This window comes from Gastrolobium bilobum, unplaced genomic scaffold (genome assembly GCF_033153095.1).
Source record: "Gastrolobium bilobum isolate Gb01-03AN ecotype WA unplaced genomic scaffold, APGP_CSIRO_Gbil_v1 utg11358, whole genome shotgun sequence".
Lineage (NCBI taxonomy): Eukaryota > Viridiplantae > Streptophyta > Magnoliopsida > Fabales > Fabaceae > Gastrolobium > Gastrolobium bilobum.
The window spans coordinates 126,330-139,875 of NW_026895225.1; the positions used below are offsets into that span (position 1 = coordinate 126,330).

Genomic DNA, 13,546 nt, shown 5'->3' on the forward strand with positions numbered 1-13,546 from the left:
TACTCAAATTTTCTTTTCTAGGGTTACATGTTTAACAATTTATCATTTTACCCTTTTTACGTATTTTGGTCCTAAATTCAGGATTTTCACTAATCCTACCCTTTAATCCATATTTTAATATATAACTATATGTTTTAGAAATACGAGGTATTATAACATATAGATGAGCTGTCAAAATGGGTTAGTTCGTCCCGTTAGGCCCTAGTCCGTGTGGGTTAGGTGCAAAAAGCCCACTAGGCCAAATGGCCTTCAATGATAAAGGCCCACACGGGCCAAAAGCCCTATGGGTTAGGGCCAGCCCGCGGGCCATCCAAAATTATAATTTCATAAAATTTTATTTTTTTATCATATTTAATAAATTAAAAATTATTTTAACAAGTAAACATTTAACACTTTCTTAAAATATTTTATACAAATTATAAAATTTTCATAATTTAATTTTTTAATAAAATAGTATTTGTACACAAATATATAAGTGAAAATGGTGAAAATTTAGTTACTACCTTTACTAAATTCGTTATTAAAGGATGCCATCAAATGAAAATTTTCTCATTAGGATCATAACATAATACAACAACTCTACTGGAAAATCAAAAATAATGATGGAAAAATGGTCATAATACAATAACATGCTTATATGTCAATAAAAAACTTTATTTTTACTAATACGTAGATGAATGTTAAAACATATCACTGTTAATTTTTTTTTTACTTATATTATGTTTATAATTTATTTCATTTATAAATATTTAAATTTATATATTTTTATTTTTTAAATAAATGAAAATTTAATGAAGAAAAAAATTTGGCTTACAGAATAGCCCTAACCCAATATGCTAAATTAGAGAGGTTTGAGAATTAGGACTAAAAAAAGATCCTATCAAAAAAGCTCTAATAAACTAGGGCTAAGTATAGGATTTTGCTTGCTGCCTCGCAAATTTTAACCCATTTTAACACATCTATCGAAGAGCTTCATTTCGAGGAGGCTTAGAGTCATGAATTTGATTTTCAAGTCATTAAAGATATATTGCGATGATTGAGTTGTTATGGCTAGTTAAAGTAACAATCAAATTAAGCACATGGAAATTAAGTATATAGACATATGATGGACAAAAGGGTCAATTACCCGTAAAAAACGTTTCAATCCAATTTTTATCTCTAATTTTTGTTAACCGGGGATTTTTAACGTGGGCTCCATCTAATGGGAATTGGGAAGAGAGTCCCATTGTCTTCATTTATGCTGTACTCTCCGGCGTTTATCCTCTTTTTCTGATGAGCTGTGTAATGTAATGTAATACATTCATAATCCAAAAATAGGTCCATGAAATATCCGAAATACATCACGTTGGGAATCAAGTAATGATGAACCAAAACACCATCTCTATCGAACCCAAATTACCAAAAGATATTGTAAAATCATCCGAAATATATATATATTTTTTTATTATTACAAAAAATATCTGAATAATGAAATTGAGTTGCTAAAGATATAATCCTAGACAGGCCGTTATCTCAACCCCACAAAAATTATTGTTATGAATTCTTTCTTTGTTAAACCAAAAACCCCTCCAAATCCTCCATTTTCATATCCAAATTATCCTCCTTTACATACTCTTCCTTCCAAAGATTAAAACTTCCCAATGACACTCTGAATCCATACCCTTCCCTCCCTCTTTTTCTCTTTCAACTCAATGGCTTGTCTTCTCCCAAGGTTACACACTTCAACACCCCTCATCCCCAAGCTCAGTTCTTCTCCCAAAACTTGGAGGCTCTTCATCCTCAGATACCCTTTGCGCCAAAACAACAAAAGGTTAGTGCTTTTACCCACCAATGCAGTCTATGCCCCTTCTTCACCCACCAAAATGGTGAACAGAACTGAGAAAATTGAGCTAGAGAACGACCCCATAACTGTGCTCAACGAGAGGATTCGCCGTGACTACGGCAAAAGAGAGGCTTCGAGGACTGTGATGGACTCGAAGGAAGCTGACAAGTACATAAAAATGGTGAAGGAGCAACAACAGAGAGGGTTGCAGAAGTTGAAGGGTGTAAGGGAGAGTAAAGATGGTGCCTTTAGCTACAAGGTAGACCCTTACACACTTAGTTCTGGGGACTATGTTGTGCATAAGAAAGTGGGTATTGGGAGGTTTGTTGGGATCAAATTTGATGTTCCAAAGAATTCTACAGAACCCACTGAGTATGTTTTCATAGAGTATGCAGATGGGATGGCAAAGCTACCTGTCAAGCAGGCTTCTAGAATGCTCTACAGATATACTCTGTAAGTTTTCCTGCACCCCCTTCTTTCTCATTTTGTTGAATGCAGAGTGTAAAGAACCTTGGAATACACCACCTCAAAAGCTAGCTCAAAGGGTGGGAGTGCCCAAAGTCTTATAAATGCCACATTAGTTGCCCACACAATCAATGTGGACTATATATCTCAACACGCCGTGGATATTGCAGAGGCCCAATTTTTGGTTTACCTTTTTGTGCTTTAATTTTAATTCCACTTTAAAGTGGGGGGCGGTGAGGATCGAACTTGTGATCTTGTAGTCACTCAAGCTCTGATACCATGTAAGAATCTTGGAATATACCACTCCAAAAGCTAGCTCAAAGGGTGGGAGTGCCCAAGGCCTTATAAACTCCACATTAGTTGCTCATACAACTAATGTGGGACTATATATCTCAACACGCCCCCTCACGCAAGAGCCCATTGGGCTTGAAGAGTGGATGATGCAACAGGCCCAGCCTACCTGTGCTAAGAAATTCCACAAGAGAAAGTGGGGGACGGCGAGGCTCTGATACCATGTAAAGAACCTTGAGATGCACCACCCCAAAAGCTAGCTCAAAAGGTGGGAGTGCCTTAAGCTTTTGGGTTGAATTGGTTCTTTACATGGTATCAGAGCCTCGTGTCCTGGGTTCGATCCTCACCGCCTCCCACTTTCTTTCAAGTGGAATTTCTTTTTTCGCACAGTAGGTGGGTCTGTGCATTGTCCACCCTTCAAGCCCAGTGGACTTTCGTGTGAGGGGGCGTGTTGAGATATATAAAACCATTGATATAGCCTTACCCAATAGCTTAAGCTTTTGGGTTGAATTGGTTCTTTACATAGAGGATGATTAAATTGTTTATTACCTTTTTTACCGATCTACGGACGAAACTTGCATGGAGAGTGTGCGCATTTAAGTCGGGAATCACCTCCATGCGTGACTTGTTCAAAAATCAGCGCAGCAACGTACTATGCGCATCCTTGTGCACGCACCCTTGCACGTCTTGCATACATGTGATAGGCACATTTTGGCTTTTGCACAAGTCATGCATGGGGTGATATGCAACTTAAACGCACACACTTCCCATGTGTGTTTCACTCATATTAGATTGGTAAATAGTTTGCCAAAAGAATTAAACTGGTAATATGTCTTGGATTTTGCATCAAAAGGTTAAAAAGCCATGAAATTGCCTTTTGCTTTACTGAATGGCCCTCATTCTTTTCTTGTTTTTGATTTGGGTTCATAGAATGCCGACCCGTAGTAGTTTGTGATAAAGTTGATGTTGATATTGGTGTTGATGCTTTACTGAATGACTGTGTGTTAAACTTGGTGTAACTTTACAGTCCAAATGAAAACAAAAGGTCTCCCAAGTTAAGCAAGTTAAATGATACTAGTGCGTGGGAAAAAAGAAAGATTAAAGGGAAGGTGGCTATACAGAAGATGGTTATTGACTTGATGGAACTCTATCTACATAGGCTCAAACAAAGAAGGCCTCCGTATCCTAAGAGTCCTGCGATGGCTGAATTCACTGCTCAATTTCCTTATGAACCCACGCCGGATCAGAAACAGGTGATATCATAGTAAATGCTGTGTGTTTTGGCGGACGCGGATAAGTTAATTGTGATTTTATGTTCTAATTTTACTTTAGTGATTTAAGTACCAATACCTCTCAGGTGTTCACAAATCAAAGCTCATATGTTGATTTTTTTTATTTTGACTCATTATTACTTGTTTATGTTATGCTTATTCAGTTATTTCATTTCTTCCACATACATATTCTTGCAGGCTTTTGTTGATGTTGAGAAGGATTTGACAGAGCGAGAAACTCCAATGGACAGATTAATTTGTGGAGATGTTGGTTTTGGTAAAACTGAGGTTGCATTACGTGCTATCCACTGCGTTGTCTCAGCGAAAAAGCAAGTGATGGTTCTGGCACCAACAAGAGTTCTAGCTAAACAACATTTTGATGTTATTTCAGAACGCTTTTCTGCATATTCTGATATTAAAATTGGACTACTGAGCAGGTTTCAGGTATGACCATGAGTATTTTCCCAGTTTAGTCATAGTTAAATTCATCTAAAGATGAGTGTTACAGAGTATGAATAAGAGATTTCACTTATCCAATTCATCTTCTTCGGTAGTCAAATAACAATGTACTACTGCCCTTATTTGCTGTTCCATATGTATCAAATTGAGTAGTGCATGGTTTTATGATTTCTGAGTCTGGATTTGTCTTACTCCCTCCTTTTTTCTATAATTCAAGCTTTTCTTGTAAAGTGGTAGCATAAGGACATTGTAGGAACTTGAAATCTGGCAAATTATTAAGGTCAAACAAATATGAGCTTCATCATGGGAAAATCTTATCTTCTAGGTGGATATTTATGGATAATTTGTAACTCCTATATCAATAATAGACTATATCACTTATCACAACTTGCAGACCAGAGCAGAGAAAGAACAGCACTTGGATATGATTAAGAATGGTGACCTGGATATTATTGTTGGGACTCACACACTCCTAGGAAACCGTGTTGCATATAACAACCTTGGCCTGCTTGTGGTTGATGAGGAACAGGTTTACCAATCATCTGCAATAAATATTTTCCTTCCTCTGATTACAGCTCCGCTCCCCCTACTAAGCAACGATTTATTGCATTGCAGAGATTTGGTGTCAAACAGAAGGAGCAGATTGCTTCTTTTAAAACTTCTGTGGATGTACTTACTTTGTCTGCAACCCCTATACCCCGAACTCTTTATTTAGCCTTGACAGGGTTTCGTGATGCTAGGTAAGCCTTTCACGAATTATGAAGGAAGATTTGTTGTCTATGGTTATCCTGGTTCTAGTATTAAATAAAAAAAAAGCCTTACAAATTTGTGTTGCACTTTGTTTTTGAAAAAAAGAAAAAAATCCACCCTCAAATAATTTGGTTGATGAACTAAGATGAATGTAATTCTTTTCTTTTTCTCCCTCACATATATAGGTAGTGCTGTGCATGTTCTGTAAATGCATGTGTTTGTGTGTGTGTGTGAGAGAGAGAGAGAGAGAGAGAGAGAGAGAGAGAGAATACTTTGTTGGATTATGTTAAATTGATCTTGCAGTTGTAGAATATATGAATTACGGTCCAATACCATAGATTTAAGTTGCTTAACTAGAATGTGTATGTTTTAAGTTAGGATTTGACTCATTAGATATAAAATCATATATAGAGCTGCACTTGATAGCTTAAGCTTTTGGAAGATTTGGTTCTTGATATGGTATCAAAGTCTCTGACCAAGTGGTCAAGAGTTTGAACTTTGATCTTTTATTATCCCCATTCTTCTAAATAAAAAGTTAAATTATACCTCAAGGTAGGATAGGTTTGTGCATTATCCATGCTTCAAGCTTAAAGGGCTTTGTTCGAGGGGGCATATTAGATATAAAACCATTCATAAGCCTTCACTTGATAGCTTAAGGCTTTCAGAGAGTTGGTCTTTTTCTACTCTTTTAAGCTGTCTATGCATGATGAGGTGGCCTTTTATCCTAAAACCAAGCAAAAAGCACGAGGGATCTTAGTTACAATAAATGTTGAAAAAGATATGACAAAACAGTGTAATATCTGTTGTACTTGTATGTCAAGTTTTTCCCGCTTCCCCTACCCAGGTTTCCCCAAACCTTTGTATAACAAGACATCTATGATGTTAAATAATAATAAGTTAGTAGTGAGGGGAAATATATGGAATCAAAGGCAAAAGTATGAAACTAAGTTGATACAGAATTGGTTCATCAACTTCCCACGATATTGAAAATTCAACTTAAACCCAAACTTTTGTAACAGAAAATTTAGTCCCCTGCAAAATTCTGCTCCTATTAGAAAGACCCTTATTATTTTTATTTTCACCTTTATCTTTTGGTTCTAGTTTTGCCTAGCATGGCTTTTTGATGCGTGCTTAGATGGGAACTTTATATTTTGTATAGTTGGCTTTCTGTTAAACTTTGGACTGATCAAACATCAATTAAGATCAACTAACCTCTGAGCTTAAGTATGATACTGTTGTAATTTCTATCGATTTCTATTTCAGTTTAATTTCAACTGCACCTCCAGAAAGAGTTCCTATCAAGACTCACCTATCTTCGTTCAGTGAGGACAAAGTAATATCCGCCATCAAGTATGAGCTGGATCGTGGTGGTCAAGTTTTTTATGTTCTGCCACGTATTAAAGGTGATTACAAGCTCATCATTTCGGTACATGCTCTATGTGTATGCTGATGTGTTATCTAAGTCTGATAGACCTTTTGTTACCTTATCAAATGGCATTTACATTTACTTGGCAGTAAAATATGTTGTTTGTGTTTCTATTGTTGTTGTAGCCATTTATTGTTAAGTGTTTCTATCGATAGGGTTTTCATTCAACCATGAAAAAAGAAGAATGACTCAAACAACTTAAATTTGTCAAATGCACCAAAAGATGCAATAGGAGAAAAGGAAGGAAGATTAAAGTTATCATTGGAATTTTCATCAGCATAAACATAATTGATTATTGTTAAGATGAAGTGAAAATGAGATACATACACAACAGAGGCTCTATTTTTTCATTAAATGTAATAATTACAAGAATGCCAAATAACCTAATCACCGCAATTATAAGATATTATTAGCTTGTTTACAATATTTACATATTTTTTAATGCTCCCTCTCAAGCTGGAGCATATAAATCATATGCACCAAGCTTGTGACTTATATAACTTAACTAAGGACCTCTCAAAGCTTTAGTGAAGACATCCACCAGTTGATCATTTGAGTTGACAAAGCTAGTGATGATGTCTCTAGATAAGATTTCTCTCTAATGAAATGACAATCAATCTCAATATGTTTGGTTATCTCATGAAACTCTAGATTGGAGGCGATATGCAGCACAGCCTAAATATCACAAACGAGTGTGATAGAATATCGCTTAAAACGTATTCTAGGAAGCATCTCAGGGGAATATTAGTTAATGCCGACTCAGACAAAGTGACCAATGATAATGAGAGGAATATTCTAGAGGCTGATGTGGAAGGCAATTCTGTTGGGGGAGAGAGAAAAGGGTGACTGAGGAAGTTAGTTACGATTAATATATGAAGGACGAGAGGAGGAATGGAGGACTAGGAAACATGGGAGAGCCTCAGCACCTCTCGAATGTGCTGGATATTAACTTTTCTTCTTTGAGTCTTTACTGTTTCTGTATTTGCATTCTGTGATTCCTTTTCTTGTTCAATATATAGAAAATCCAGATCCTTTCTGGGCCAATTCTTCTGTTATTTGGTTATTTGATCCGGTCCTATCAGAGTTCCATTTGCATACATTCTTCAAACTGGAGCTCTTTGAGCAGTTGTTTTAACCAAATGCGTTTGCACATGGTTGAGGCCATGGCTTGATACTCTACTTCAATAATAGATCTTGTGGCCATATTTTGCTTCTTGCTTTCTAGGTTATATGGTTATCCTTTATGAATACATAGTACCTTGAAGTGGACCTTCTATTAATAAGGAAACCTGCCAAATCAGCATTTGAGTATTTGACAATATGAGTGTTGCCTTTATCTTCATTGGAATATCCTTTTCTTAGAGATCCTTTGACATGTTTCAGGATACGAATCACTGCATCCTTCTGTCCTTCATAAGGTGAATTGAGGAACTAAATTACCACACTGATTGCAAATAACATATTTGGACAAGCAACTGTGAGACAGTTTAGTTTCTCAACTAGCCTTTTGTATCTTTTTGGATTTGAAAGTGCCCCCCTTGATTCGTAAAAGTTTAGTATTTGGATCCATAGGAATGTCAATTGACTTGTATTCAACAGATCAATTTTCTTAAGAATGTCCGTGGCATAATTTGTGAAATTAAAATACCATCCTTGGATTTTGTCATCTCTATTCCCACGAAATATTGAAGTTTGCTAAGATATTTATCTAAAATTGATGATCAAGATTTTATTTATTTGAATAATGCCATGGCAATCATTTCTGGTCCTAGCAATCAAATATAGAGGGAAATACACTAACCGCATATGTAGATGATATTGTTGTTATAGGAAATGATATAGAGTGAATGAAGACCCTAAAGAAGTGCTTTCTGTAAGAATTTGAAATTAAAGAGTTACGCAAGTCAAAATACTTTCTACGCATTGAAATAGCTCATTCTTGCCATGGATTATTCATTTCTCAACAGAAATATGTGTTGCACCTATTAGCAACAAGGAAACTTGGCTGTAAGCCAGCAGAAGCTCCTGTCAAACAAAATCTAAGTTGAGCGAAGCAGTATATTATTTGCCTATTTACTGCATATACATACTTTCCGACAATTAAGTTAAAATGCTGCACAGCAAGCTTCTTTAACTGACAAACTTAATCTTCAAACCCTTTCTGAGGGGATACAACTTCTCTCTGTTTAAAACCTTGGTGCACATGTTCTGTTATTTCTTTCTATCTAAGCTTGTTCTGAAAAAACTATCTGTAACAACTTTGAAAAATAAGGAATTAAAAAAAAATAAAAATAAAGCAAAAGCTATCTTAATCTTAAGAATAGATTTCAGCTGCTAGGTATTTCCAAATCCTTCCAGTGAAGCTTACTCTTAATATATGGTTTCTGCCTTTTATTGCTGCATCACTCAACAGGGAACCCCAAAATGGTACTGCTGCTGTACTCTAGGCAAGTCTGTTGCTTATAATCCTTCATCTCATTATGCTGTAATGATCACAATTTTTTTATGGAAATGAAGTGGAAGACTCATGAGTTGGCAGGTAGAATGCAGTAACCTTAATAGATATAGATTGGATATCAAGGAGGTCATCAGGTCAGCTGAAGGCAAGTGCCCTTCTCCTTTCTTTAATAGTACCCACCTTTCGCAGAGATTTTAGGGGCAACTTATATCATTTTACACCCAAAGAAAGAAATAAAGGACAGCAGGATGCCATTAATTAGGCCTGAAAAGTATTCATTGGCCTTCCTTGCATTATATTTGTTCATGGATTGAGCACCATGCTTCAATTCCAGAAGTTTATCTCAGCTCCAATCCAAATATGATCTTGAAGAAGATTATCTCCCAAAATCTTCTTCAAAGATGCAAATTGATACCCTCCCCCCCCCCCCCTCTTTTATCTTTTCTGTCAATTGATAAGGGCAAAGCTAAGACAGCTCAAATAAAATTTAAGCCTTCAATACCTTTATTCGAATAAATTATTCTTTTAACCCCAGTACTCCTTTCTTCTTAGAATCACATGATCTCAACAAGACATTCCATCTTATTTAGTGCCATGAATTATAGCCTTCTTTGCACATAATAAGGCACTAAATTTTTATAAGTTAATTAATTAAGTTGAACTCCATGAAGATCAGGATGCTTATCAGCACTGGAAAAATTACTGGAAACTCACGTAATTGTAGCGTTCTAGTATCCAGCATAAAGTTTACCAAAGGCAAGAGAATCCCCAATGTACCCAATGGAAGCTTCTTTAAAACTGATCTAATTTTATACACATTCTTAAAATCGTCTCAGACATTGCAAGAAACAACTCACTTCTTTTTGTTATGGGATAACCTATGCTAATCATTGCTTCAGAGAAATTCCATGTCAGCAAACTTGCTATTTCAGTTCCTGAGAAGCCTGCTGATATAAATAAATAACGTAAGGAGACTGATCTGAAGTCTCTCATTAGTGTGAATAAGTGTTTTTTCAAATTTATGTTAAAGTGTAGTTTATTATTCTCATCTTTCAGTGAATGAATTTATTTTCACGAGATTGAAGAAAGATATGCTCCTGTCACAAGCAGAGTTTTACTATTAGATGATCATCACAGGCCTAAAAAGAGATTATTCAACATGGTGGTGCCATTAACATATATTTGCTAATGTGCCTTTAGTAAAGTATTGACTCTGGTTTCTCAACTATTGTTGTGTTACAGGACTCGAAGAAGTAATGGAATTTCTTGAAGAGTCATTCCCAGATGTGGAAATAGCCATTGCCCATGGGAAGGTAGTTACTTCTTACATGATCTTGTAGGACTAACAAGCAGATCTCCGAGTAGAGTTTTTAAGTTAAACATCAATGACATAGTGAATGGACACTCTCTCTCTCTCTCTCTCTCTCTATTTGGAACTCAAATAGATTATGAGTTTTCAAAGAGAGAGATGACAAAAGCAGAGAAAGGAAAAGAGAAAGAATACTTCTAAAATGTTTTACTAAATTACAACAAAGACCTAAGAAGAGGATTCAAAGGGTTTCCCCTTTCTACAACTAGGGGTGTTAAACGAACCAGGGGTCTTTGGTCCGGCTCGTAGAGGCCTGGGCTTACATGTCTAAAATTGGTTGTTGAAACCAGGCTTGGACTTGTATAAAAGTTCGTTTAATAAAAAGGCTTCAGGCTCCAATTCAAAAGTCCGGCCTTAGAGCCTCTCAGGCTAGCCTAGTATACAAACTTTTGTTTTTATTTTATATTTTCTATACTACTCATAATAGTTCTCTCTCTCTCCTCAACTCATTTTACCCCATTTTATTGGTTAAATAGACTTTTTGAATGATTTTGTTCTATATTATGTTGTTTGGATATACATTAAATTTATAAATTTTTGTGGAATTATTAATGTTGTTGATCGTGTATTTTGTTTGGATAAATTTTTGTTGTCTTATTTTTTTTTTAACAAGCTAAATTACACTTTTATATTTTGTAAATAAGCTAGGCCACAGACCAATAATTATATTCATAACAGGTAAGAGACTAGGCCAGGCTAACAAATTTAAACACAGGCTTAGCCTTTTAAGACTAAAGCTTGGCCCGGCTCGGCCCGTTAACACCCCTATCTACAACAGAGATTCTCAGTTCTTAAACACTAAAAAATCTAAATGCTCCCTCTTCTACCCTCTCCTCTTGTTTAAGCTAATTCCCTACCTCTGACAACTTCAACCGCCCAAATATAACTATTCTAATAGACTACTCTCTAGGCCCTATCAATACCATCCCCATGAAGTTCAGCCTTGTTCTTAAGGTGGTAATTGGGAATTTCCCTTGCATGGGAAAGTCGGCTGTTCATATTCCCACTCTTCCTTTATTCTGGACAATCTTCTTGTCCTCATTCACTTGTTCATCTTCTACCAAGAAGGGTAATTTATAGGCTTTTTTTTTTTAGCAGTTGTGAGAAGGTCTATATTCCAATCCACACTGAAAACAACATCCTTCCTCTCACCTTTCCATATATTCTTGATATGGGAGTTTTCAAGCTCCCTTGTTTGATATGGGAGTTGTCAAGCTCCCTTGTTCCTCTGTACAAAAGAACCATTAGAGTTTAACTTCCCCATGGAACACCTTGATGACAACCGACCACCACCATTTAGCTCTGCTTCTGTAACGAAAGTGCTGCCATCTGACGAGGTTTTCAATATTTTATCCCTATAATAGGCAAGGCAAACCCAGCAGAATAGTCCTGATATGCATTACACTGCCACCACTATTGTTATGGCAATAACCCAATATAGGACCCTAGAATAATGACTCCATAAAGCTCTAGTTGCCCACAATTCTTCCTCAACATCCCTGATTAACTCGATAGTCCTTGTTACCTCTTTAGAGTCATGGGTCTTGACCCTACAATTCACTTCCTAGAAGAAACCCTATAGTTGCTCTCCTGTCATCAATGAAGTCTATTCCTACAAAACCTCACTTTTCCATGCCTAATTATCTCAATGTGGCCAATCTTTCGTAGATGTTCCCCATGCTTCTTTCGCCAAGCCTTTTAATTAGCGCTATGGTGAGACCTTCCCATGATAACTCCAATGTCTTCTTTTTCAAAAATCGAAATAGATACCCTGCCACATCGACCACGTTGATGAATGCTAGCGGCACTTCTTTGATGATTTGATTTTCGAAAGTATAAAAAGTTTCTCTACATGCATGGCCTATGTATGCATGCATGTATGGTATGTCCCAAGTTAGGGTAAAGGAGGAGGGTTGGTGGAAGGTGTAGCGAGCCGGCCGTAAAAAATACACAGCTATATTTATGAGATGAAACTCCAACTTGTTTGAGATAAAGTTGATGTTGATGTTGTATAAAAAGCTTCTCTGCCTTGGCTATCCAGCCCACGAGATCGCAATCGTCAAAGGTGGGTAATTCTACCTTCCTTCCCCATGAACATGTCATGTAACTGCCACACCCAAACCCACTCCGTTTGAGTTCTCCTCCATCCTCTCGGCCATGTTTTGCTCCTCATTTCTTCGGAGGGTTGTTTGTACATCTTATCATTCTTAAGAATGATCGCTTCTTTCTACATCTATCGTCCAAGCAAATTGATCTAGCGGGTCCGACCAAATTGTTAGGAACCCATAAACAGATTCCGAGTTTTTGAAATGTTTTATTGAATTACTATAGAGACCAAAGGAGAAAATTCTTCCAAGGATTTTCTCTTCATAAAGGGTTCCCCCTTTTTACAACAAGGCTAATGTTCAATTCCCAAATGCTAACAAATCTGAATCCCCCTCTTCTACCCTTTCTTCCTATTTAAGCTAATTCCTTACCTCTAAACCGCCCAAACATGACTATTCTAACTAACTAACTATAATAACTATCTACTCTCTAGGCCCTATCATTATCTCTCAAAAATGCATCTCCCATTAAATGAAATTTTACAAATCTTTGCTAGTGATTTCAGTGTAAGTCTAGAAAGTCTGTCAAAATAAATTCAGGCTTTTATATATGAAATCTTAAAAATAGAGATAATAGTACAATACTTTTTGCTTAGGCCTGAAGCATGTTAGTTTTGGCTGAATACATTTACCCCACTTTTGATTGTTTTGTATCAAAAGTTTATATATGCAATGAATGATATTTAGAGAATGTGAAGAAAAGAAGAAGTGGAAGAAGTGTTTTATCTGAATAATACTTTTCTTTATTCATTGAGAGACCCAATGGGTCCTTTTTATATTGAGTACATCCAACTACCTCAACTACTTTAATAAATATGCAACCTCCAACTACATCAATAAATATACAACTACCAACTAAATATACAACTACCAACTACATCAATAAATACTATCTAGAATATTCTACATATTCTACACTCTCCCTCAAGTTGGGAGATATATATTGATCATTCCCAACTTGCTGATCAAATTCTCAAAGGTCGGCTTAAGTAATCCTTTGGTGAGGATATCTGCCGTCTGTTCCTTGGTAGGTATATATGTCAAGCATACACTACCGCCTTCTAACTTCTCTTTGATAAAGTGACGATCAACTTCCACATGTTTTGTTCTGTCATGATGAACAGGATTTT

At 36.3% G+C, this 13,546-nt stretch overlaps 1 protein-coding gene across 1 annotated transcript; it reads left to right on the forward strand.

The window, feature by feature from the left end:
- Positions 1 to 1,681: 1,681 nt before the first annotated feature.
- Positions 1,682 to 10,255, forward strand: LOC133300603 (ATP-dependent DNA helicase At3g02060, chloroplastic; the record flags this gene model as incomplete). Its single annotated transcript, XM_061500182.1, has 7 exons — positions 1,682 to 2,275; positions 3,606 to 3,831; positions 4,048 to 4,293; positions 4,703 to 4,837; positions 4,924 to 5,048; positions 6,322 to 6,461; positions 10,185 to 10,255. Coding segments are annotated over exons 1-7 (1,527 nt in total), but the record flags the coding sequence as incomplete, so codon positions are not given.
- Between the last annotated feature and the right edge of the window lie 3,291 nt (positions 10,256 to 13,546).